General features: G+C 48.2%; 1 protein-coding gene across 7 annotated transcripts in view; it reads left to right on the plus strand.

Annotated features, from left to right (window-relative positions):
- CHST11 (carbohydrate sulfotransferase 11) overlaps nt 1-19,795 on the plus strand; it is a 262,006-nt gene extending 242,211 nt beyond the window's left edge. For all 7 annotated transcript variants that reach the window (XM_042993066.1, XM_007096465.3, XM_007096466.3 and 4 more), the window contains one exon: nt 18,632-19,795. In XM_042993066.1, coding sequence (XP_042849000.1) covers nt 18,632-19,486 — 855 coding nt within the window. In that variant the 3' untranslated portion in view covers nt 19,487-19,795. The remainder of the gene's footprint in view (nt 1-18,631) is intronic.
- The last annotated feature ends 6,875 nt before the right edge of the window (nt 19,796-26,670 follow it).

Raw genomic sequence — 26,670 nt, forward strand, 5'->3', positions numbered from 1 at the left:
CGTGTGGCGCCCGGGCGACGTCCATATTCCCAGCCAGCCCGCCACGCTCCAGTCACAAAATGGCCGGCTCACCGTGGAGAGTGCTTTGAGGAAGCCCACGCGGGATACACTCTGAGGAATTCCCAGACCGGAAAGCTGGGCTTCCACTTCCACGTCTCAGTGGCTCTCGACGGAGTGAATGATGGGACAGCTCTGCTGGGTCAAAGGGCAAAAGTGGACTGATGACCATTGGAAAGTTGCTTAACTTTCTAAGCCTCAGTTTCCTTATCTGTAAAACAAAGGCATGAGGGTGCACCTCGCCGTTATGGGAATGAGTGACGATTAGGTGAAGTAGGTCTGGGTCCACGGTGAGCGGCCATCATCATCACTGTGACTCCGTATTTGACCAGCAGGCCTCCTGCTGTCAGTCTGGCTCTGATTTTCCGTGACTTCATTTAAGGATGGGGAGTTCCTAGTGGCAGTAAAGAGGCAGGAGGCCACCGCCACACGGAGCCCTCTTCTCCCAGCCCGGGCCTCTCGGGTCCTGTCCCCGTCCTGCCGCTATGTCTGATCTGCCCTCTGGACCCGGCATCTCCCCTGCGGCGTGATGGGTACTCACTCAGTGCTGCCCTCCATGAATGCAACATCTGGCTTTCTTTCTTCTCCCCCCTGAGCCTGCAGGTGAATTTGTAGCTTTCCGGATCCTTCTGTTTCACTCCAGACTTCACACTGACTCTAGGCCCAGCGCTTTCCTCAGGGCAGTCCAGAAAAGACAAGAGTGGGGGTATCCGTGCCTCTCCTGAGTGACTCTAGTTTCTGTGTTTTTCACAAGAAAAGAGAAATAGAGGAGGGAGCTCCCCCGCCAGGTGCCTGTGTGCTCAGGGCCCCGGCCTGGAAAACAGGCTGAGCAGGGGAAGTGAAAGGGGAGCCGTGGGAGGGGAAGGCCGCGCCTCCCCCCTGCCAGAGAGCTGGGTCCCCAGCTGTCACCAGGCACCTCTGTGCCCTGGAGCTGCAGGGGCGTCAGCGCCACGGGAAGTAGACGCATTCCTGAAAATCAGGCCCCCTCAGACCCTGACCCCACTTGCGCTTCCCAATCGGGTCATTGCTTTGGCTCAGAGAATGCCACTTAGCGTATAAGAAAAGATTCCCAGTGGCTCCCCTTGCTCCGGCGGTGCGATTATGTCTGCGGAGCTTCCTTTCTGGAAGGCCAGGGGTGAGTGTGCGCTACAGCCCCCCGCGGGTGCCCTAGGCTCCTCCGGCTTCAGTGGGCCGACCTGTCCCTGTCACCTGGGGCCCGCAGTCCTACAGGGACAGCGGTCAGGCCTGACTGAGCGTCCGGCTTGCAGGGCCCAGAGGTGGCCTGGCCTCTCTCTCCCTGAGTCTGTGCTTCCTCTTCGCCCGCCCCATCTGCTGCCTGCTAGACCTTCTTCTCGCCCAGCTCACAACTTCTTATCTCTCCAGCTTCCCAGGGATGTTCTTTTCTCGGGGAGGTCACTCTCTAACAGGGAAGGGGCACTGCCTGTGCTACTCATCCCACTTCATTATCACCACCCCGCCTCGTGCCATGTTCCTGAGCGTTTATGTGCCGAGGCCAGACATAGCTCCTCCTCTGATCTTTTCTCCCACCGCTGAGGCAGGGGCTGTTGCTCTGCCCATGTTACAGCTGGGGAAAGAGAGGCCTGGGAGGGCTGAGTGAGCCCCAGGCCTCCAGGCTAGGAGGTGCTACATCTGAGAGTCTGACACCAGCATCCTCCTGACCCCTGGGGTAACATTTGTCACCTGCCACGCGGCATTTTATTTTATTCCTTTCCTCATCTGTATCCCCTGTTAGAATGTGAGGTTCTCGCCTGGAGACAAAGCTTATCTTGCTTCGCAGCCGGCGCCCTCCAGCGCCTTAGCCCGGAGCCTGGCGGTTTAACCAGTGCCAGCCGGTGGATTGAGGCGTTCCTCCTGGGGGGGGTCCCACCATGTGCCTGCCTGCCAGAGGTCTGGGCGTCACGGCCCTTTCCCACACTGCTCAGAAGCCCGGGCCGGCAGTGTGGGCCCACGCGGACCTGAGCTTTATAGATCAGGGAAGGTGAATGGGGGGGATTTCCTCGTCTTTTCTTACGTCAGAAGACAAGTAAGGTCTCTGGGACAGTCACCTGTGCATCTCCAGGGCATTCTGTATTCAGGAAGCTGGTATCACCATCACCTATAACCTTAGAAGGTCAGTGCTGTCATAAACCCCACTTTATAGATGAGGAAACTGAGGCCGGGAGGATGGAAATGACTGCCCCTAGGTCATGTGGGTAGACGGGGGCATTGCCAGGATTCGTATCCAGATGTGTCTGCCTATCTCCAGAGTCTGACCTCCAAACTTTGTGTGGGGTTGGCTCAGCAGAATCCCAGACTTTCTACGCAGGGTACGAAACCAGATGCTCTCGATCTTTGTTCCGTATTCATGCAATGGGATCGGGGAGGCACTGATTTTTCTGTAGGAGCCCTGTCCTGAAATTGATTCATTCATTTCCTTCCACTGACCCAAACAGGGTCACTGAGGGTTTTTTGTGTGTGTGCGTGGTGGAAGGTAGCAGGGATGTTTTTGACACCTCACGGATGGGCCCTGGGGCTGGCCCACCCCTCGCGCTGTCCCAAAAGCAGGGGACTCGCGTTCCAGTCTGAGCTGTGCCACTTCCTGGGAGAGGGTGAGGGGTTCCCATCTCTGGGCCTCAGGGTTGCCGTCGGGAGGTCGCAACGTGGTGTCAGTTGTTCACAAAGGTGTTTTCCAGCTCTGCACCTCTGGGTTGCAAGGACCCCAGGGGCGTGAAATCAGTCCCCAGCCCTCCAGACAGACAGAAGTGCATTTACACCGCCGACGTCGTTCGCTTGGCGCCTTATTCGCCTGTGGGCCCGGGTCGAGGTCCCTGCTGGCGTGTATGGCTAAGCCCCACAGCCCAGGTGCTTCAGCTGGCGAGTTCAGATACCCTGTAGCCCTCCAGAGTGGCCTTCCTGCTACACGCCCATCATCCCAGATGGGCCATCCCTAAATGAGGGAGAGGCGGTGGAGCGACAGAGACAAAAAAAAAAAAAGAATCTCAGTGCCGGAACAGCCTTAAGGTGCTGGCACGAAACTAACCATCTCTAAGTCCTGCAAGCGTTGGGCAACGAGTGCCTGGCACTTGGGACGCAGAGTTAGCCGAGGCCTGTCGGAGCCGCCTCAGAGGAGGGAAATTAGTTAAACTCGCATCGTGCAGGGCCCTATACCTGTGATCAGAATGGCGCACTTGAGACACGGGGGGGCCGGGTGAAAGGCGGTGGAAACCGCTCCTCTGGGGCCCCAGGTTTGTTGGTCACCGTGGAAGGGAGGAGGTGTCCCGGCAGAGCCGAGAGGAGGGCTTTGGGGGCCCCTCTGCAGAGCCGGCTCGACCTCGCCACCTTGTGAAAACCCGGCGCCCCCTCCCCAGGAAAGATACCACATGCAGAAAAGAAGGCCCGACAGAGTGGCTTCTGCAAACCTTTTGAACAAGGAGGAAATGGGATGTTGTTGAAACATATGCTACCTGATGATGAACTAAACTGACCTTTTTGGGCGTCTCTCCGTCCACAGGTCACTTACTCTGAAATTCCACGGATACGCTAGAGTCCGTTAATCTGTATTAGTAGGCCCTCTCTCCATAGCTAGGAAATGACTCTTTAGACCTCCAGTTTGCTTCATGGCTGACAGTCCGAGCTGCCTCCGTTGGCCCCTGTCGGTCCCCTACATCAGTGAGACTGAACGGTGGTGAGCCGGGTGCTTGGCACGGGTGACAAATGTGTGTGATGTCAGCTCTAGAACCCGCTCGTATAAAAGCAGTGCTCAGCCGACAGTTCTCAGAATGGAACACAGGACCGCCGTCCCTGGAATTGGCTCGTCCAGTTACCACAGGACAGCAGCCAAGAGCAGGTACCCAGGACAGCCATACCTTCTGAGTCAGCATTTCCCAGGCATCCACGCTTTGCCCAACACCCACCGTGACCCTTCCACACACCAAAGATTGAGAGCTGCTTTTAGACAGAGTGCTAGGCTTGCTGTCCTGCCGGCTGCGTACGAAGCAGCCCTGTGTTATATTTATAACGGGAAAGCGAATTACTGTTTACCGAATGCCTCCTAACGTGCATGGCACCATGCCAAGTGCTTTCCTCGTGGGCTCTCACTGAATCCTTAGGACATCTCTGAGAAGTAGACGTGATGGTCCCCATTTTACAGGTGGGGAAACCAAGACCCTTGAGGAGGTCAAGTGACTTGGGCAAAATGTGAGTAGTTGAACATTCTGCTGAGTCTAGGAGCATCAGGAAGCAAACCACTGAAGCCACGTGGTCCAAGGAGGGAGAGACCAGAAAGAGACATTGAGGGGTCACAGCCCCCTGCCTCGGAAGATCATTGTCCTCTGGAGAGGTGCCGTCAGCACCTTGGCTGAGAGGCACCTTGGAGCCATTTGAATCTGTGCGGTGGAAACTTCCTCCCTGTGCCCTCCTGCCAGCTGTGACTTCCGAGGGCCCCAAAACCTCAGTCAGCAGGTGCACGTTACACCTGCCCTCTGACTTCTGATTTCCCAGGAAATCCAGCCTGCCCCCCCCCCAAGCAGCGTGGGGGCCACATCCCTTCACCATTGTCCCTGCTCCTGGCTACCATCCATGGGAAGCCGGTCCAGCTTGGCACCAGCCCCATCCGTATTCCTGCGCCCCTCCCGCACCCTGCCCAGGCCTCCGGAAGCCCAAACAGCTGATCTGAAATGGAAATGCAGCCCCTCCAGCCGCACCTGGCCGGGCTGAAAGGGAGCCCTGGCAGCACGCACCCCACACCAGGCCTCCCCAGGGCAGCCCTTGGCTCGGCACCCTCTCGCGTGATTCCCCTCCTCCTGTTTCCTGGCTTCACCAGATGGGTGGAAAGTGCCAGTCTCCCTCTCTCCCCATCAAAGGCTGTTGCAGCCACCCCGAGCCTGTTTCCACCCGGCTCTGCAGCTGCAGAGTCTGTGCCAGAAACCTCTGTGGGAGGACGGGGTGGTGCTTCAGGCTCAGGCACCAGGAAGCCCATGCAGCCGCATCAGCCATTCTGTGGCCTTTAAAGTCCCTGCCATCCCCGAGTCTTTCATTCTTGCCTGCACTCACTGTTCACTCATTCATTCGACAAAGCTTTGAGGGGCCGCTATGTAGCGCCGGGTGGTTGGAGAGACAGGAGTCAGCAAAGCAGTGAGAGCGCCCGGCCCTCCCGCGAGCTTACATTCCGGGAGGGAGAGCCACACGGCAGAAGCTGTGACAAGAGCATCAGAAGGAGGTGAGCACTAACCAGGAAAGGGGGTGTGAGAGCTGGCGTTCCAGCGGCTTCCCTTAATAACTGCTGCTGATTGAGAACTTTCCTAATTGCCCCCTGGGACTCCTGCGGTCTGGCCAGTCCCACCTGGGGGTTCCCCACCCCTAGTTGCTTCTGTTAACTGAGCGGGGGCAAGGGGGTGCTGCTTAGAACAGCCTGCTCTAAGGAGGGCACCTCCTTACTTGCCTTAGTATCCTCAAACGCCTTGGTGAGGGCGCCAGCTGGTGGCCCTTGGGCAAACCCAGCCCAAACAAGTGTGGTTTGGCCCACGTATTAAAAAAAAAAATTTTTTTTTAATTGTAGCTAACATTTAAGAATGCCAAGATTTCACATAAAATCTGGCTTTCTGGCTTCTCTTGAGAAACTGAAACATCTTGAAAGACCAGGTTCCCGTTCCCTCATGGCGACAGGAGCAGGATTCAAGTGGCATCTCTTACTGTCAGCAGCCCAGGACTTCTGCCCGGCCCCGGAAGGGCCTTTTTGAATTTGCAACCTGAATCCAGGTCACAAATTTCAACCCCGCATACGAGAGAAGTGATCTGTTAGCCCGAAACCTCTGCTGGCTTGTTTCGGCCCACAAAGCTCCTGAGATTAAAATGCCCATCGGAACTCTTAGCCCCTGTGGCCCCGTCAGCTGCGCCTGGCTTGGGGCTGCATCCAGAGCCCAGCACCCGGCCCTCAGGCACCCAGCATCTCCTGCACCCCTACCTCATCTGCCAGAGCTCAAAATGCTCCCCATCTGTGCACCTTTTGCTTTGGAAAGGTAGGAGAAGCTCCTGCAGACATTCAGTCCTTTAATCAGTCCTTGCTTCCTTAGCGACAAGTTCCAATCCTAAGCAACCCATTTCCTGGCAATGCTAAACCCTTTAAGTTTTGCAACAGATTCAGACCAGATTGTTTCTTCAGAGGTTCAGTGTTTTTCTCCTTTCTTTCCTAAACATAAAAGTGTTTAAGCATTATATAATTCCTGGTAGTCCCCTAAGGATGCATCCAAACACATCTGAGAACTGTGGCCTTCTAGACCTTTGACCCCTGGCCCTGCTGAATGATCGGAAAGCCCCCCTTCATCTTAAATCTGAGCACTGGGAAAAGGAATTTTGCCTAGGACCATACTCAGGCATTGCTTGGGTTCTGTATGTGCTTTAATTTATAGCTGGTGGCGTTGGAGCCTCCAGGGCAATGACTCCCCACGTGGAAAGCCTTAGAATGGAACCCCCCGGGAGCTGGGCCACACTCAGAGCAGTCACATCAGATCACTGGGGTGGGCCCCAGGATCAAGTGGTATTTAGACCCTCTCTCTGATCCCAGTGATCTGCCAGGGTTGAGACCCTCGGCTCCAGTGACTGCCCTGGCTGGAGATGGTAACTCCCAGGCGGGTGTGCAGCCCTTGAGAGGCCACTCGGTGCAGGGTCTCAGAGCACGGGCTGCTGCATTTGAACCCCAGCCCCAGTTCCTTAGCTCCATGATCACGGGCAAGCTACTTATTCTCCCTGTGCCTCAGTTGCCTCATCCGTAAGTTGGGAGTACGAGCATACCTGTCTCCCAGAGCGTGAGGACTAAGCGGCTGGTACATGGGTCCAGCAGTTGGTAGCAAGGATAATGAACGCGTGCCTCTTGCTTTGCTGTGGATGTGGTTCCTTCAGTGATGCCTCAAGACTAGCCCTTCTCGTGAGCATTTGGGAATTTCTATGCCAGAAAGAAATGTGATAGACTCCGGGTTTCTCTCTCCTCCCCAATTCTCAAATCAGCGGGACGATAGCAGGTGCAGCTGAGGCGCCGGAAGGGGTGTCGTATTAGAATTTTCAAGTGGAGAGACTGACCCCGGGTGCACGCCAACAGTCGTTAATGGCAGACTGCGCCAAGCTCCACTCACTCATGCCTCCAAGTTTACCTTTTTCTCCGGGTTTCCATTTCTCTGCATCTTCCCCACTGGACAGCTGCTCCTTCCGGTTGGGTTCTTATGTCTGAAAGAAATTGTAAACACCACGGAAGATGTTTTAACTTACAGGAAACCAGCTTTTCTTCCTTTTAAGATGAAACGTAGTGAAGTTTTAAAGACTTTTTCAAACAGTCCCTAAATTTGGTACTTAAACTAATTATAGATGCCTTGTTTAAATGTCCAAATTAAAAATAGACGTCTAAATGAGGACGCAGGACACAGCCCAGAGCCTGTAGCCATGTTCATGGTTTCCTAGAACCAGCCCTCCTCTGACCTAATTTATACTTTTGGGAGATCAAAGGGAGCTGAAGGGAGTCCAGGCTAAGAGCAGAGGTGGGTCTAGGAGCCTCTTGGCAACAGACGGTGAACCTGGGTTCTGTGTTCTGTAATTGAGAATAGCTGCAAATCGGTGATTTCCTCAGCATACAACCCTGTGGTTCTCAAAGTATGGTCCCTGGACCAACAGCATCAGCATCGCCAGTGTTGTGGGCTGAATTGTGCCCGTCCCCCCGCCTCTGCCCCCAAATTCGTATGTTGAAGTCCTAATCCCCAATAATCCAGCATGTCACTGTGTTTGGAGTTAGGGTCTTTAAAGAGGTGATCAAATTAAAATGAGGCCGTTAGGGTCCTCACTCAATACAACTGGTGTCCCTACAAGAAAAGGAAGAGACAGGCGTGCACAGGGGGCACCCATATGAAGAGGGGACGAGAAGCAAGAAGGCCGACATCTGCAAGCCAAAGAGAGGAGCCTCAGAGGGAACGAACCCTGTTTGCCCGAGAACATTAATTTCTGCTGAGTAAGCCACCCAGTCTCAGGTATTTTGTTACAGCAACCCCTAACGAACTAACACGCCTGGGACCTTGCTAGAAATGCAAACTCTCAGGCCCTATCCCCGATCTACTGAACAGTAACTTGGGGTGCGGTCCAGCAAACTGTGTTTTAACAAGCCCCCCATGTGATTGCCACGGTGCTCAAGGTTGAGAACCACTAACGTGAGGTATTGTTAATACCCAGTGGTAACCGACCCAGAGAAAGAGGACACGTGGTATGGAAGTACAGCTGCTAAAATACAAATGTCTTCTACCGGGTTCTAGAGAAGTCCCTGTTCTTTAAATGGGATGATGTGTGTGAAAGTGCCCTGTAAATTCTGAAGCGACATGAGGCGGTCGTGAGTGGCAACGTTAATATTTTGTCAATGGAAGAAGACAGCCATCTGAATACACCAGCAGGAGCAAACTGAATCCAAGAATCTCCCTCCTCGGCCAAAATCTGAGTCCTTCAAAATCTTGTACGTTTTCCACCCCAACCAATTGGAATACCTCTGAGAACTAAGGCAAGGAGATTTAATCCCATTTCCCTTTTGTCCCTGCTACTAGGAAGCCCGCAACTAAGTCAGATTCTTAATCACAGCTTTCATGGTTAGCATATTTTTTTTTCCTTCTTAGTGTTGTCCTTTGTTACGTTCTTTTCAAATACCTTTGAGAAAGAAAAAAAAAAAGAAGTAGGGAGAGAAAGAGTATGAGAGAGGAAAGAGATTGATCTCACAGTTGGTTACCAGATCAACTGAGAAACATGGTTGGAAAAGACAGATGTTCTCTTACAGTGACAAAGGACCAAACTGTTTTTCATCAGTGAGTTCCTCTTCTGTCCCTTGTCTTCCTGATGTCCCATAGCTGTAGGCCCCTTGGAGACTTCTCTAACTGATACCCAGGGAACCTGTTAGTTGCTAAAGAGTTATCACCCTTAAACAGCTCCTGTGAGCCCTGCTTGGGAACAGGTGTAGAAGATTTACATTTTTTGAGGTTAGAAGTCGCCATTTACCTGATTGTGATCTCTACGTACTCTTGGTCCTTTTAACAAACATAGAGATATCTGGAACTGGCCAGGCTGCCATCAGAAATCTCTCCTGCCTCATCTTGGCCATAATGGTGAAGAATTCCTCTCTTCCTTGTGACCTGGCCAGGGCTCCCCTCCTTAATCCAGGCTTCTTAAACCAAGGCTCAAGGGGTCCACAGTACAACCCCCAGGGATCTGGAGTTCGGCCTGACAATTGCCTTAGTTGCGTTTTGTCATTTTGGTGATACCCTTTTGAAAGAGTTGAAGCATTTCTGGATTATTAGGGCCACCCCTGATAACCCAGTCCTGCCCTGTAGACTCAGGTGCATGTGTTCATTGATGGCCTTGATGGCATCGTGTAGCTCTATTTTTGTTGTCTTGGGCTAATTAGAAATGAGCAAAGACAAAAAATACGTAAATGATGAGTTTGTACCAAGTGATGGTCAAGTGATGTCACAGGGTGGCGGGTTTCACAGTAACTGGAAAGGAGGAAACGGTGGGCAAACCTCCTGCAGGACACACAGGACAAATGCTGTGTTGCAAAGAACCTGCCTTGGAGCAGTGAGCGAGCAGTTTCCAGGTTCAAGTAGGGCTTTAGTTCCAGCAAAACAACATCATCTGTCACATTCATGCTCACTTGAATGTTTACATTTGTTTTGGTCTCAGTTCTATACCTAGCTTTTTAATCTGTGCACATTTTAGTAACATTGTATTTTTAATAAGTTAAATCGACACCAGTCTAAAGTTATTTTAAAATAAAAAGACCAATTAAAATATTTTGTAAAAAAAAAAAAATGGAACAGTAGAGACCCAGCTGAATTTCTTCCTCTGATGGGGACTAGATATGTGTCACGTTTGAGAACCTGTACCTGCCCTTTCTCTTGACCTTCACCCTCCTGAAGGGGACTGGGCATACCTCATTCCAGCAGGTGCATCATTTGCCACCTCAACTGCCGTGGAGAAGAAGGAAATGGAAAGAGAAAGAAACCTCAAATACCACATTTCAGAGTCCCATTGAGTTAATTTTGTCTCTGCAACTGGACATAAAAGGAAACCGTGGTATCGCTTCCATTTCATGGCTTTGTGGTCCCGAATGCAATACTAACTGATGTGTTACCTCCCCGGAGATTCAGATGGCCAGAAAATTGTCTCCAATGGAAAAGAGCTAGAAAACAAAATTGGGGGAGATCCCCCTGTTTCTCTGCTCACTTAGTAACATATTGCCTTCAAAACAGCCTATAGCGATTTGAATGGGCTAAATTGATGGGTCGTTTCACCTTCCTAATCTTTCTGTTTCCTTTTGGACAGTTTGTTGTCGCTGTTGATATGTGAATGGCATAGATGCTCCTCTATGATGGATACCTCTGCTAAGAAGTCAGGAAATGCAAGTCAGAACCTTTCATGTTAATAAAATATTAATTGACTTCCACAGCTTAGAGCTACCTACAACAAAATATAGAGCTGGTGAAATTTGTCTTTGGGAGTCCTGGCCCTCTCTTTGGGGATCCTTTTTTCTTCTTTCATGAAAGAACGCCTGCATATGAACTGCCTGCTGTGTACCATACCTTGTCCAAATTCAGTACTAGACTTGCTCATATTTTCTAAATGCTGAACCCACGCCTGAAAAATGGTACTATCCCCATTTTGCAGCTAAGAGAACTGGGGCTCAGAAGGTTAATGGTCTTGGCCAACCAAGATCAAGCCCGGAGCTTCTGATTTCAGATCTCCTCCTCTCTCTACTTACTACTGCTCTCAAACCCTTTTCTTATTTTTCCATGTAAAAATATTCTCTTATATAATGTTATCTTCTCTTATACATTTATGCTTTATGTCAGTGTGCTCAAAGTTATTGACTTGGCTTGGCCCCTGTATTTGACTCCTCGGGCTCCTGGGTAGACCCTTCCTTGGATGTTGCTGGCAATCTTTGGCACCGCTTAAGCTTGTACATGCATCACTCCAGCCTCTGCTTCTGTTACCACATGGCCGCCTCTCTGTGTGTCTCTGAGTCTCTGTTTTCTCTCCTAATTAGACACCAATCATTGGATTAGAGCCCACACTAATTCGTTATGACCTCAACTAATTACATCTGCAAAAATCCTATTTCCAAAGTTCCAGGTGGACATGAATTTGGGGGAGACACCATTCATCCTAGTACAGCCTTTATTAAAGAATGTTCTGGCATCTATGAACATTTGGGAAGTTTCATTTGCTACAGAGGGCCTTCCTGCTTTCATATCAGGTTTCCCTAAAGAGAGTATTAACTGATTCATTTACTCACAAAAAATATTTATTGAGCATCTTCTATGTGACTGGCAATGTTTTGTTTTTTTTTTTTTTTTAAGTTTGTTTGAGAGAGTGCACACGAGCAAGTGGAGGAGGGGCAGAGAGAGAGGGAAGAGAGAATCCCAAGCAGGCTCTGTGCTGTCAGCACAGAGCCCAGTGCAAGGCTCGATCTTACGAGCTGTGAGATCGGGACCTGAGCCAAGATCAACAGTCAGACGCTTAATCGACTGAGCCACCCAGATGCCCCAATTTGAGAATTTTTAAAAAGAAAACGTTACATTTTCCTTCTAAGTTTTAGTTCACAAATTCCTATTGACCAGACTAATACTAACAACATAGGGACCAAAACGTGACCACGATAGACAAAGAGAGCCATTGCAGGTGAATAGATTGGAGGCAAAAGCGGCTCAGACACAACAGTAGGGCACATGCAACACACACAGGAGACACCCCGGAAGTGCCAGGTTCTGGGGAACAGGGAGCATGGCACTGCAGGGCATCATGGGACCTCTTCTTCATGCAGCCACTACTTTCAAGACAGGAGACCCAGCTGACTCTTCTAACACATAGAAACAGCCACAGAGAGACTAAATGAGGAGACAGAGGAATATGTCCCAAATGAAAGAACAGGACAAAAATCACAGCAAAAAGAGCTAAGCAAAATGGAGATAAGCCATATGGCTGACAGAGAATTTAAAGGAATGGTCATAAAGATACTCACTGGACTTGAGAAGAGATCTCAGTGAGACCCTCAACGAAGAGAAAACATAAAAAAGAACCAATCAGAGATGAAGAACACAATAAATGAAATTAAAATGCACTAGAGGGAATAAATAGACTAGAGGAAGCAGGAGAACGGGTCGGCAAGCTGGAGGCCAGAGTTATGGAAAGCAAAACAGGAGAAAGAAAAAAGAATAATAAAAAATGAGAATAGGTTGAAGGAACTCAGTGACACAGTCCAACATAATAATATTTGCATTATAGGGATCCCAGAAGGAGAAGATAGAAAAAGGGTCAGAAAAGTTCTCTGAAGAAATAATAGCTGAAAACTTCCCTAATCTGCGGAAGGAAACAGACATCCAGATCCAGGAGGCACAGAGAATCCCCAACAAAATTAACCCAAGGAGGTCCACACCAAGACACATAGTAATTAAGATACCAAAAAGTAGCACTACAGAGAGAATGTCAAAAGCAGCAAGAGAAAAGAAAACAGGTACATAGAAGAAAAACTCCATAGGGCTGACTTTCTTCAGCAGAAACTTTGCAGGCCAGAAGGGAGTGGCATGATATATTCAACATGCTGGAAGAAAAAAAACTACAGCCAAGAATACTCTATCCATCAAGGCTATCATTCAGAATAGAGGGAGAGATAAAGAGTTTCCCAAAAGTTAAAGGAATTCATCACCACTAAACCAGCCTGGCAAGAAATGTTGAAGGGGATTCTTTGAACCAAAGCCAGATAAAGACACCACAAAAAAGGAGAACTACAGGCCAATCTCTCTGATGAACATAGATGCAAAAATCCTTGACAAAATACTAGCAAAACAAATCCAACAGTACATTTTTAAAAATTCGTCACCACGATCAAGTGTGATTGGTTCCCAGGATGGTAGCATGGTTCGGTATTCACAAATCAATCAACATGATACATCACATCAATAAGAGAAAGGATAGGAACCATATGATCATTTCAATAGATACAGAAAAAGCATTTGACAACGTACTACAACATCCGTTCATGATAAAAAACCCTCAACAAAGTAGGCTTAGAGGGAACATATCTCAACGTAATAAAGGCCAAATATGACAAGCCCACAGCTAACATCATAGTCAATGGTGAAAAACTAAGAGCTTTCCCCCTAAGAGCAGGAACAAGACAGGATGTCCACTCTCACCACTTTTATTCAACATAGTACTAGAAGTACTAGGCACAGCAATCAGACAAGAGAAAGAAATAAAAGGCATCCATATGTAAAAGTAAACCTTTCCCTATTTGCAGATGACATGATACTACACATAGAAAACCCTTAAGACTCCACCAAAAACTACTGGAACTGATAAATAAATTCAGTAAAATTGTAGGATGCAAAATGAATATATACAGAAATCTGTTGCATTTCTATGCACTAATAATGAAGGGAAAGAAAAATTGGAGAAAATAATTTCATTTACAACTGCACCAAAAAGAGTAAACCTAACCAAAGAAGTGAAAGACCTGTATTCTGAAAACTATAAAACATTGATGAAGGAAATTGAAAATGACACAATTGGGAAGATAGTCCATGCTTTGGAATATTAATAAATATTAGGAGATACAAAGATATCAGGAGAACAAATATTGTTAGAATGTCCATACTACCCAAAGCAATCTACAGATTCGATACGATCCCTATCAGAATACCACCAGCATTCCTCACAAAACTAGAACAAATAATCCTGAAGTTCATATGGAACCACAGACGACCCTAAGGAGCCAAAGCAGTCTTGAAAAAGAACAAAACTGGAGGTATCAGAATCCCAGACTTCAAGATATACTACAAAACTGTAGTAGTCAAAGCTAGCACAAAAATAGAGCCGTGGGAGAGCCCAGAAATAAACCCATGATTATATGCTCAATTAATCTATGACAAAGGAGGCCAGAATATGCAATGGGAAAAAGACTCTTCACAAACGGTGTTGGGAAAACTGGACAGCTACATGTGAAAGAATGAAACTGGACCACTTTCCCACACGTACACATACATAAACTCAAAAGGGATAAAAGATCTAAGTATGAGACCTGAAACCATTAAAAAATCCTCGAAGGGAACACGGGCAGTAATTTCTCTGACATCAGCCAGAGCAACTTTTTTCTAGCTGTGTCTCCTGAGGCAAGAGAAACAAAAATAAACTTTTGGGACTATAGCAAAATAGGAAGGTTCTGCACAGCAAAGGAAACAATCAACAAAACTAAAAGACAACCCACTAAAAGGGAGAGGATAACTGCAAACGACATATTCAAGAAGGGGTTAATATCCAAAACATATGAAGGATTTCAGGGGCACCTGGATGGCTCAGTAGGTTAAGCATACGACTCTTGATCTCATCTCATGTCTTGATCTCAGGGTTGTGAGTTCAAGCCCCGTGTTGGGATTCACACTGGGCATGAAGCCTACTTTAAATGTACTAATTTAAATATACTTTACACACATACATATAAAGAATTTCTACAATGTGACACCAAAAAAATAATCCACTTAAAAATGGACAGGAGACACAACACGTCGCCAGAGGCAAGGGAAACAAAAGCAAAAATGAACTATTGAGACCTCATCAAAATAAAAAGCTTCCACACAGTGAAGGAAACAATCAGCAAAACTAAAAGGCAACCGACAGAATGGGAGAAGATATTTGCGAACTACATATCAGATAAAGGGTTAGTATCCAAAATCTATAGAGAACTTATCAAACTCTACACCCAAAAACCAAATAATCCAGGGAAGAAATAGGCAAAAGACATGAATAGACACTTCTTCAAAGAAGACATCCAGATGGCCAGCCGACACATGAAAAAATGCTCAACATCACTCATCATCAGGGAAATACAAATCAAAACCACAATGAGATACCACCTCACACCTGTCAGAATGGCGAACATTAACTCAGGCAACAACAGATGTTGGCGAGGATGCGGAAAGAGATCTCTTTTGCATCGTTGGTGGTGCAGCCACTCTGGAAAACAGTATGGAGGTTCCTCAAAAAGCTAAGAATAAAACTACCCTACGACTGAGCAATTGCACTACTAGGTATTTATCCACGGGATACAGGGGTGCTGTTTCAAAGGGACATGTGCACCCCAGTGTTTATAGCAGCAACTATCAACAATGGCCAAAGTATGGAAGGAGCCCAAATATCCATCGATGGATGAATGGATAAAGATGTGGTGTATGTATATACACAATGGAGTATTAGTCGGCAACCAAAAAGAATGAAATCTTACCATTTGCAACTATGTGGATGAACTAGAGGGTATTATGCTAAGCGAAATTAGTCAATCAGAGAAAGACAAATATCATATGACTTCAGCCATATGAGGACTTTAAGAGACAAAACAGATGAACATAGGGGAAGGGAAGCAAAAATAATATAAAAACAGGGAGGGGGACAAAACAGAAGAGACTCATAAATATGGAGAACAAACAGAGGGTTACGGGAAGGGTTGTGGGGGGGGGGGTGGGCTAAATGGGGAAGGGGCACTAAGGAATCTACTCCTGAAATCACTGTTGCACTATATGCTAACTAACTTGGACATAAATTAAAAAGTAAATAAATTTTACAAAATGGACAGGAGACATAAACAGACGTTTCTCCAAAGAAGACAAACAGGCGGCTAACAGACACTTGAAAAGATGCTCCACGTCACTCATCATCAGGGAAACGCAAATCAAAACCACAAGGCGATACCACCTCAGCCTGTCAACGGCTAAAATTACAAGAAACAACACGTGTTGGCAAGGATGTGGAGCAAGGGACCCTCGAGCGCTGTGGGCAGGAACACAAACCGGTGCAGCCGCTGAGGAAAACAGTATGGAAGTTATTCAAAAAGTTAAAACAGAATTACCACGGGACCAAGTAATTGCACCACTGGGTAGTTATCCAAAGAATGTGAAAACAGTAACTCAAAAAGATAGGTGCCACCCCTCTGTTTACCGCCGCATTATTTACAACAGCCAAGATACGGAGGCAGCTCAAGTGTCCATAGATCGATGAATGGAATATTTCAAGGATGAAATCTTACCATCTGCAACAACATGGATGGATCTAGAGGGTATTATGCTAAGCGAAAACAGTCAGAGTAAGACAAATACCATAGGATTTCACTCGTATATAGAATTTAAGAAATGAAACAAAACAAAAAAAGAGGCAAACACACTCTTAAATATAGAAAACGAGTGGTTGCCAGAGGGGTGACAGGTGGGGGGATGGGTAAAATAGGTGAAGGCAATTAAGAGTACCCTTATTGGGGCTCCTGGGTGGCTCAGTCGGTTAAGCGTCCGACTCTTGATTTTAGCTCAGGTCATGGTATCACAATTCGTGAGATCGAGCCCTGCGTCAGGCTCCATGCTGACCGGAGCCTGATTGGGATTGTCGCTCTCCCTCGCTCCCTGCCCCTCCCCCACTCACACAAGCACATGTGCACTCTCTCTTAAAATAATAAAATAATAAAATAAAATTTAAAAAAGAGTACACTTAGCACGCTGAGCACTGAGTAATGCACAGAACTGCTGAATCACTATAACACTGTATGTTAATTATACTGGGATTTAAAAAAATTTTTTATTAAAAAATAAAGAGAAAAGAGCGAATCATTGATTTCTTTGGAGTTCCCTTTAGTTCTGAAGGGGAGAGGAATAGGAACAAGGCTGGAAAAGTAGGTTGGTGCAGGACCGTGGAGGTCCTCAAAGACAAGTACATGGGTGGGGACTGCGTTCTCAGGCCAGGAAGGCAACCAGGACATCCTGTTATCTGCAGCCCCAGACTGGCTATTCCGTAATTCTGGTGCCCCAATTTCTCTATAGCTGTAACCGTAATTAATTAATTACCAGAGCCACATTGCACATTCAGGATGGTAGATGGAGGCACGGCGTTCAGCCAACAACAATAAGGTGTCGGCACTCCATCAAAGTCCCCCTGTCTCTGGGTGTTGGAGACCAAGATGGCAGCATACCAGGGCAGTGAGGTCTTCTGTTTCCTATTCTTGGTTCACACTGGGAGTGAGTGGCCTTGCAGGAGAAACTTCTGTTCCTAGAATTTAGAGGAGTGCACACACCTTCCCTTTAGGCCCTACTGAGGCCACTAGCCCTTGGCCTGACCCCTCCTTGGCTGTGAGCACTTGAGGAGAAGGTTCTGTCTCCCAGTGCTGAGTAGAGTGCCCTGTCCACCGTGACTTCTGGACAGATGTTTGAATGGATACATCAATGGATGAATACGGCAGAGAGAAAAGCTCTAAGGTAGTAAATGCAAATACCCACATATTTGGGCTCCAAATGATATAATCCAGAGTCACACAACTTTATGCACAAAAGCAAACATACTAATGTAACAAAAGCCCAGGAGTTAGGGCATCTGGATTCAGGAGTGTGTGGACCTAGGTATTCAGGTGACGTCCCTGGGAATACATCCCTCTGTCTTCCTGCTCATCTTTCCTTTGAGCCCTTCGTTCCCAGTGTAGCTGTTGCTGCACAGTGGCTCTCCTCCCTGTCCCCAAGCCCCAGGCTGCCATTCTCACAGCTCAGCTGCTTGAGAGGAAAAAGAACAGGGAATGGAGGAAAGCGGGTTCCCGGGGCAAAATCAAGACCCTGGTACCAGAAGAAGCACAAAGCAACAGATGTTCACAACGATAGGCTCGGAGAGAAATTGGATCCCCTTTAAAGTAAATCAGACAAGAGGCGCTTGGGTGGCTCAGTCAGTTAAGCATCCAACTCTTGATTTCAGCTCAGGTCATGATCTCACAGTTCATGAGCTCCAGCCCCGCGGCAGGCTCTGTGCTGACACCTGCAGGGTCTGCTTGGGATTCTCTCTCCCTCTCTCTCTGCCCCTGCCCCCCCGCCCCACACGTGTGCGTGCGGTCTCGCAAGGTAAATAACCTTAGCAAAAATAAAGTAGATCCGTCAGATGCCAGACCCTTCATGCTTTAATCAAGAAGATGGGAGTACTGGACCTCCAAGTAGAGTGGAAAGTGGGCGGCCTTGGTTGCCAGGAAGACCTGGGTCTGAATCTGGGGTCTGTCGCTTCCCCACCGTGTGATCTCACTCTAGTAACTTCACCTCTCTGAGCCTCGGTTCCCTCGTTCTTTCCAGCTAGATTATCAGCTCCAAAGGGCAGTTTCCCCACTGTAGCTTTTGACTGCGTCCCCATTGCTGGCAGCATTCTACCTGGCACAGTGGTGGGTACTTGACACTATTAAATCGATGTCATTTCAAGGCGGTTGCACAGAGGGGGGAAAATGGCCAACGTGAGGCTCTGGTAAAATGCCAGGCACGTAGAGGGTGATGGGTAAGTCACAGAGGTGACCATTACTATCGGTCTAGGAAGGAAATATCGCGGAACAAAGAACAAAAAGAGTGGAGGCAGCTGGTGGGGGATTAGGAAGGAAGACGGGCCAGTCAGGTGGTCAGCCCGCCATCTTGGTGGCCGGCGCTGGCTGTGGCCAAGTGGCAACATCCTGCGCCAGCACTGATTTCTCCTCTCCCTCCCCCCCCCCCTTGTGTCCCCTCTGCAGCTGGAGCTCTCGAACACCGCCGTCCTGCACCAGATGAGGCGGGACCAGGTCACAGACACCTGCCGGGCCAACAGCGCCGTGAGCCGCAAGCGGCGGGTGCTGACCCCCAACGACCTGAAGCACCTGGTGGTGGACGAGGACCACGAGCTCATCTACTGCTACGTGCCCAAGGTGGCGTGCACCAACTGGAAGCGGCTCATGATGGTGCTGAGCGGCCGGGGCAAGTACAGCGACCCCATGGAGATCCCGGCCAACGAGGCTCACGTGGCGGCCAACCTCAAGACCCTGAACCAGTACAGCATCCCCGAGATCAACCACCGCTTGAAAAGCTACATGAAGTTCCTGTTCGTGCGGGAGCCCTTCGAGCGGCTGGTGTCGGCCTACCGGAACAAGTTCACGCAGAAGTACAACACGTCCTTCCACAAGCGCTACGGCACCAAGATCATCCGGCGCCAGCGGAAGAACGCCACCCAGGAGGCGCTGCGCAGGGGCGACGACGTCAGGTTCGAGGAGTTCGTGGCCTATCTCATCGACCCGCACACGCAGCGCGAGGAGCCCTTCAACGAGCACTGGCAGACCGTGCACTCGCTGTGCCACCCGTGCCACATCCGCTACGACCTCGTGGGCAAGTACGAGACGCTGGAGGAGGATTCCAACTACGTGCTGCGGCTGGCGGGGGTGGGCAGCTACCTCAAGTTCCCCACCTACGCCAAGTCTACGAGAACTACTGACGAAATGACCACGGAGTTCTTCCAGAACATCAGCTCCGAGCACCAAACGCAGCTGTACGAAGTCTACAAACTCGATTTTTTAATGTTCAATTACTCAGTGCCAAGCTACCTGAAATTGGAATAAAGGGGGTGGGAGAGGGAGAGAGTCGTGCTTTTTAATTTAAGATTTTTATTTGTCAAAAGAATTATATGGATATTGGGTTATTTTGTAAATTAATATTTCTTTGGGAATGATGCTGCGAGCAGCATGGTGAGAATTATTTAAAATCCTTAGTAGGGAAGGACGGCTGTCTTTGCAGGGGGATGGGATGGGTGTCCTTGGTTTTAGACGGGAATACTGCAACGCTGTCTCAAAGGTTTCCTTGTGCTCTGGTGAATTCCATGAATTGTGCATCCCGTAAATTCTAATTAATATTATTTATCGTTATTTAAACGTGGTCTCTGTAGAGATTTCTTTTTGTGGCAGCAAGATTCTGATGTCTTTGCGGAAGAAATGCGTGTGTTCTGTGCTTGCTGCAGCTCACGTGGGGGCACGAGTGCCCCCCCTTGCTAAGCGCTCGCGGAGCCAGCTGTGTGATAACACCCACCGCGAGGCCCATCGTGCCGCCATCTTGAAATTCTGTGAGAGATAAATAGAAATAGGCACCTTTGCAAGGGACTAATTCTGGATAGATTCTGAACAACCCAGGAGCCCCCTGGCACTAAGAGAAAAAAAAAAAAAAATGTGATTTTGTTTTTGTTTTTAACCCAAGGAGAAGAACTGATTGTAGTTTTGTTTTTTCCTTTCCTTTTCACCAGAAATAGCAGTTTGTTAGGATAGGCTTTTCTACAGAAACTTCTAACTGGCGGTGCCAGTTGTGACGGTGAAGTGGCTGTTGCTTTATAGTCAACAAGTATTTATTGAGCAACTACTATGTGCTCTGCCTAAGTTTAGGCCCCGCGGATGGAGCATTGAACAAAACCGATAGTCTTGGCCCTCAAAAAGCTTTATGTGAACGCAGTACCCAGCTCAGCAATTAGCAATCCCCTGATATTCATGGACTTACCATGAGGTTTGGGCTGTTTTGAACAACCCCAGAATGTCCGTGACCCCTACAGATTGGCCTTTCTCTCTGGCCCAGATTTGAAACACACTTAGAACAGGCCACTTCAGCTGATGAGTAATCCAAGTTCACTGCCCAACACAAGAGATGACAAAGATCCTGTGTCCACTCCGACGTATCCGTAGCATCTGGTTTTAAGCCCCGGAACAGATTTGCCAGGCGTAGCACGGGAGGGTGCTGTGGCTGGTTAGTGATGTCCTGCCTTGGGCGAGGGAAGGGGAACGTTCGCCAAGTGCCTGTCGCGTCAGTCCCGCGTCCACGTCTCCGGGTGGAAGCGTTCTCTCTTCTTGGCCACGGGCGAGAGTGCGGTGACATGGCAGGCCTTGGCCGTGTGGGATCCGCAGAGGCCCGGCGTGTCTCCCTCGTACAGATCCGAGGCGGGCCATTCGTACACACAGGCCCAAGTCCTCCAGAGGCTGAGACCACCAACACCTTTGCGGCCACCGTGCATGAGCAGCAAGGACAGCCTTCCGTGACGGCAACCCACGTCCCCATTCCTCCGGAAGTCCGGATACGGTCCGCTTCCTGTTCCTTGCTAATGCGCATCTGCGCACGCTTCTCATTTCCAGCCATTTCGATGCCTTGGTTGAAGTTTGAGCCACATCCCTCGTAGAGCTAGGGTGTGAGTTGGTAGCAGCTCCTGTATATAATAATAATTATAGTTCTAATAATAGGGGGTCGGGTGGGATGGGTGTGGGGTTTGCTTTTTGTTTTTGATGCAGTATATAGCGAAGGGGTGAGACTATTCTAAACAAGCAAAAACTGAATAATTTATTCACAGAAACGATTCAAATTGTAAAGCTCACAGCCGACTCAGCCACAGCTGCCACGTCTCACCGAGAATATTATTTTGTTGAATGTGAGTGAGGTGTGCACTGGAGAGGGTGGCCAAGGCTTTTTATAGAATGTTATGTACCTTCTTCCAGGCTCTCTCCCCTTGGGGAAGGGCACAGCAACTGTGTCCTCCACGGATAGAGATGTTAGGCAGTATGTTTTACTGAACAGAGTGACAGACCTCAACTGTCCCTGGAGTTGGGAGTCTGGGTCCTGTTTCCGATCAGGGGACCCTGTCCTCAGAAACAGCACTTCTGCTAATGACACGTTGTCCAGCGTTTCCTGATATGTGTCCCACAGAACAAAGCTTCTAGGGGGTGTAAAGTTAGTGTGATGCCACAAAGGGAAAAAAAATGCGTTTTGGGGGTCACATACCCTTGGGAAACAAAGTTAAGTCAATTTCCTTTCTACAGGACTTTTCAGAGCCTGGATGTGTGCTGTGCGTTGTGAATCCCCCAAAGCATCATTGAGTTGGTGGCATTTTCTGAACTTTTGTGACCAGGTTACTCTGTTTCACACATCTCACAGAGATGCTGCACAGAAGATACTCTGGTTAGGTTGATTTAGCAGATCTGAGGTCTTCAAGGATAAAACTACTTCCCTGACCCTTCTCAAAAACAAAACAATAGAACACCAGTCTCTATCTGGTTTATAACAACAGAGGTACTTTATCAAATGAATGAAACTTTTACGTCAGTGCAATGGTTTTAATCCTGGATTCTACCCTGGGCGATGATTCCATCCCTGCCAAAAGGGAGCAGGGGATTGTCTTGGGTGGTGTGGACACAGAAAGGGAGGGAGGGGTGGCATCAGGCCACAGAGTGGTCCCCTTACTCCTCAAGCCTTAGGTTGCTCAATGCAAGCAGAGTGGGCTCAACCCTTGACAAGTACTTCTTCGATTCCAGAGTTTAGAGTTGCTCACCATGTGCTTTTTCGGTTTTTCCGATGGAAATTCACGTAGATCTCCCAAGTTTTGTGTGCCTGCCGCCATGTTTGTTGGGTTGCGTGAGCTTGCTCGTGCCGTGTGCAGAGTACCGCCTTTCACCATCTTCTCTCAAGTGAGAAGGACTGTCCTCCAAGGGACACGACTTCAGTGTCGTTCTGCAACGAGGGACTTTTCCCCTTGTGTTTTATGTTCACACTTTATTTTCTAATGGCATAAAAACTTTTTAAGAAATTGAATCAACTGTTCTGCAGAATGTAGAAAGTATTCTGTGTCCTTGGTGTGAAAGAATCCATGGGTAAAAATGTGCCTGGGAAGCAAAAGCTTGTGTTTTGGGGTTTTTTTGGGTTTTTGTTTTGTTTTGTTTTTTTGTTTTTTTAAGGAAAACTGTTTGAAAACGCTTTTCATTGCATGCTTAGCTGGAGAAAAGTACAGGCAGGTGTCCTATCTCCAGGCCACTTTTCAAAGGTGCTGCTGTGTTTTCAAAACCAGGTACAGTGAGGGTAGTATTTACAAGGACATTCCTGCTTAACCTATCCCTTTGGTTGGAAAATGCTAGAATATTAGCCACAGGATTTGAATTCCGGCAGCTTCTCCAGACAATGCCACCCTCCCCCCATCTGCCTCCCCAGCTGGTCTGGGAAGAAAGGCTTCTGCTGACCTGTGGTTGTCTCAGAGGGGACCTTCCCGTCTCCTTCCTACCCAGGTGAGTTTCACCCTCCTGAGAGCAAGGGTGTGGAAGCACAAGGAGCTACTTCCTGCTGGTAGAAAGTTCTCAGAAAAAAAGCAAGTTGCTCGCACACTTAGATGGTGGGGTCTGGACCACTGCTGAGTTAGTGATTACAGAAGTTCCTGTTCTAACCTGGCAAAAAGCCAAGGGACTGTCCCTGGTGGGTGAGAGAGCAACTCTCTCGCAGACTAGCCCTGCCCTACACACACACAATCTCAGCTGCCCTGTTCTGTGCAGTCCTTGTGACCAGAATCCCTTCCTCGCCCACTCCTATGTCAGCCGGACTGACCGTATGGCTCCCCCAAGTTCCTACAAGTCCCCCCAAGTTCCTACGACCAGCACTTCTTCCAGCCTTTTCTCATCACGACTGACTGCACCCTATGAACAGGCAACAGGACCACCATAACCAGCTTGCCCCTTGGCTGTTCACAGGCGAATTTCAGTTTGCTACTCTTTATCAGGTACAGAAGGAGCCTCCCGTACTATTTTCTTATGAGCATGCTCAGTATGGTATATGCACATATAATTTAACATCTTTGTGGAGTGTGATTTTTTTTTTTACATATTTGTATGCAGTAGAGGGCTTGTTTTAGAAAACTCTCCCTGTATCTTACTGTACTGTTCAAGAAAGCTGAATTCCACATTGCCAACAAAAGCGTGAAATGTTCATGAACCTTCCTCCAGGAAAAGCCATTCAAGCCTGATTATTTTTCTAAGTAACTTCAATTAAATTGAAGAAGAAAAAAAAAAAAAGCTTCTCTCTGTGTATGGTTTCTTCATGGCTCATTGACAAAAGACTGTAGGGATTGGGTGGGCTGTGTTCCTTAGCGTGTGGGGAGCCCTGTTCGTGTGCACCAAAGGATGGGGAGAGAGAAACAGAGACGTGGACCCCGTTGGCAGTCTTGGCCATGGTAAAGGCCGCCACCCATCTGAACCCTTCCTGTTTAGTGGATGAAGAGAAGCTTTCTTCCTTCCTGTTTTGCCTACAAATTCTCTAGAGGGATGCGTGCCCCATGATCATGCAGTCCCACCATCCATGGGAAAAACAAGGAAACAGAGTCTCTGAGAGGTTAAACGACTTTGGTGACAAAGCCAGTGTTCCAGTGTGGGTTAATGTGCCTTTAGAGGCCCATGCTCTGGCCACCAGACGACTGCCACTAAGCGGCTGTCTACTGTCCAGAAGTTGCAGACCTGCCCTGTGGACTCCAATTTTCCAGGTCCAAATCCATTCCTTTCCAGATGCCCCAGATAGCTTTTTTTCTGCTCCCTTGATGGGCATATTTTGGCTTTATTGATAGAAATGACTTACCTATTTATTTATATTTTGCCAAAGCTGTTTCTCTATTCTAATTTCTTTAAAGGTATTACCTAAACATTTAACATGAGAATATTGGATTTAAAAATGTATCCCATTCTCATCCGTGCCAGATACGGTTTGTAATATGTCCACCACCAGTGGAGTGTCCATCCACCCCCAGAGGCCAGCTCCCCCCATTCCTGGTGTCCCGGTCGTCCTTGCTCTGGTCCCATCTGCTTGGGAGATGTCCAGACCACGGAGCTTAGTTGTCTCAAGTTAATGGAGAATGCATTCCTTTTTAATGTAATAAGTGGACATAACTTGGTCATGTCCTGTCCCTGACTCATCTGGGACAGTGGGAAATGTCAGTGGGAAGCAAGGCTGAACGAGAACATCTCCAGTCTTCGATAATTCTCGGAATAAGACTGAAATGCCCTCTTGTCAGTGGCTAATCGGTCAGTATTTCTGATGGTGGCGGTGGTGCCCTCTGACATTGTAGAAGCCACAAAAACTAAGGAGCCTGTGGCCTAGAACGTTGTCGGGGCTGGGCCAGGGTGAGGTCATTATTGACCCACATCCAAGTGAACAGTAGCACCAGGCAGAATCATTAGCACCCAGTGCCCAAGTGTCCTTTCTTGGGAAGAGTTCCCCTTTCTCAAGTTGGATCTTTCCTACATTTCTGGTGTTCGAATAACTTTTATGGTAATAGACATTGGCTGATGTAAGAAAATAAGGCATCGGCAGCTCCAGATCAGCCCCCAAAGTGTTTTCATTTTCTCAAAGAGTCACAAGATCCAAAAAGACTAGGAACCATTGGCCCGGAAGACATTTGAGGCAGCAGACCCCTGAGGGCTTGGTGGAGAACAGATCTCTGGGGAGGGAAATCCCTCTCGCAGTGCAGTTCTGAGCTTTGCACAGCTGGTCCCCACATTCCTGCTGGCACGTTGTGGTCAATGGCTATGGCCCCTTGGGGTCCTAGAGGACTTACAGGAAGTGGGAAGACTAGTCCAGTCTACGTTCACCAAAGGGAGTTTATCAGACATCTTGGGTCTAGTGTTTCCAATATGAAACGGTAAGGGGGAGTCTAGCAAGACTGACATGGGAAACAAACAATCTTTCCCCCATTTTACAATCCTCCCCCGGCACCAACGTCTTCCCCACTTCACAACAACCCCTGGATAGAACAGTCGGACTAGAAGCAGCCTGCTGATTTCAAACACATAGCTGGCGAAGGACTATGTACAAATATACTGCCTCTTTGAAAGAGGAAAACAGTAATAGCTGAATTATTTATCTCAGTTGCGAGAATTAAGAACCCTTGACGTTACTAGCCCTAGTTCATCCACCAAGGGGCCGTGTGTCCCCTAGAGGTAATCACTTCCTGTTTGGGCCTCACTTCCCTCACCTGTGAAATGTAAGAATTGAGCTAGATGTGTGATTTTAAATTAAAAGGAAAAACGAGCCTCTTAATTTTTTTTTGTATGTTAAACGCTCATCTGTAAACTAGATGAAGCAGAGGTGCTGTGGTTGACTAGTTCGAGGACCACCTGAGCTTCTTTTCCCCATAAAGTTCCTGTGGACCTCCATGGCCCCCTTGGGTTGTAGGGAACACAGTTTGGGAACCATAAGTTAGGTGACCTCTGAGCCCTTCCAACTGTGACATTCTCTAAATGATTGGCCCAAATCCTCCTCCGTGGCTCTTTATGCCAAAGAGGTTGACTGGCAATTAGATGACACCATAGAGGCGTCAACTGCTTCAAGAAGGGATGTAAAGGGAACAGCATGAGAACAAGATTAAGACGGAAAAAAAGAAATAAGGAAAAAGGAAAATAAAAAGGTAAAGGCAGGTGCAGGAAAGAAAGAGCTCACACCCAGATTCCAGGTGGGAACCAAGGTTTAGACTCCTCTTTCCAAATGGTCTACCAAGGAAATGCAGGCTCCCAATTCCTATTTGAAATGCAAGAGACTGGAATAAAAACCATTCTCTGTATTAATCTTTTTTAATTTTCGGTGTTTGTTTTTTAAAATAATAGAGTGCATCCATGGGGCGCCTGGGTAGCTCAGTCAGTTAACCGTCCGACTTCAGCTCAGGTCACGATCTCACGGTCCGTGAGTTCGAGCCCCGCGTCGGGCTCTGGGCTGATGGCTCAGAGCCTGGAGCCTGCTTCCGATTCTGTGTCTCCCTCTCTCTCTGCCCCTCCCCTGTTCATGCTCTGTCTCTCTCTGTCTCAAAAATAAATAAAACGTTAAAAAAAAATTTATAAAATAATAGAGTGCATCCAAAAAAAATAAAAATAATAGAATGTGCCATTATGGAAGAATGGCAAAGCCTTGGATTTCACATTGGTTTAGACAAACCATCAGCTGGAGAAGGTATTTATGGCTGAGGCCAGCCCTGGAT

Source organism: Panthera tigris, chromosome B4 (genome assembly GCF_018350195.1).
Source record: "Panthera tigris isolate Pti1 chromosome B4, P.tigris_Pti1_mat1.1, whole genome shotgun sequence".
NCBI classification, from domain to species: domain Eukaryota; kingdom Metazoa; phylum Chordata; class Mammalia; order Carnivora; family Felidae; genus Panthera; species Panthera tigris.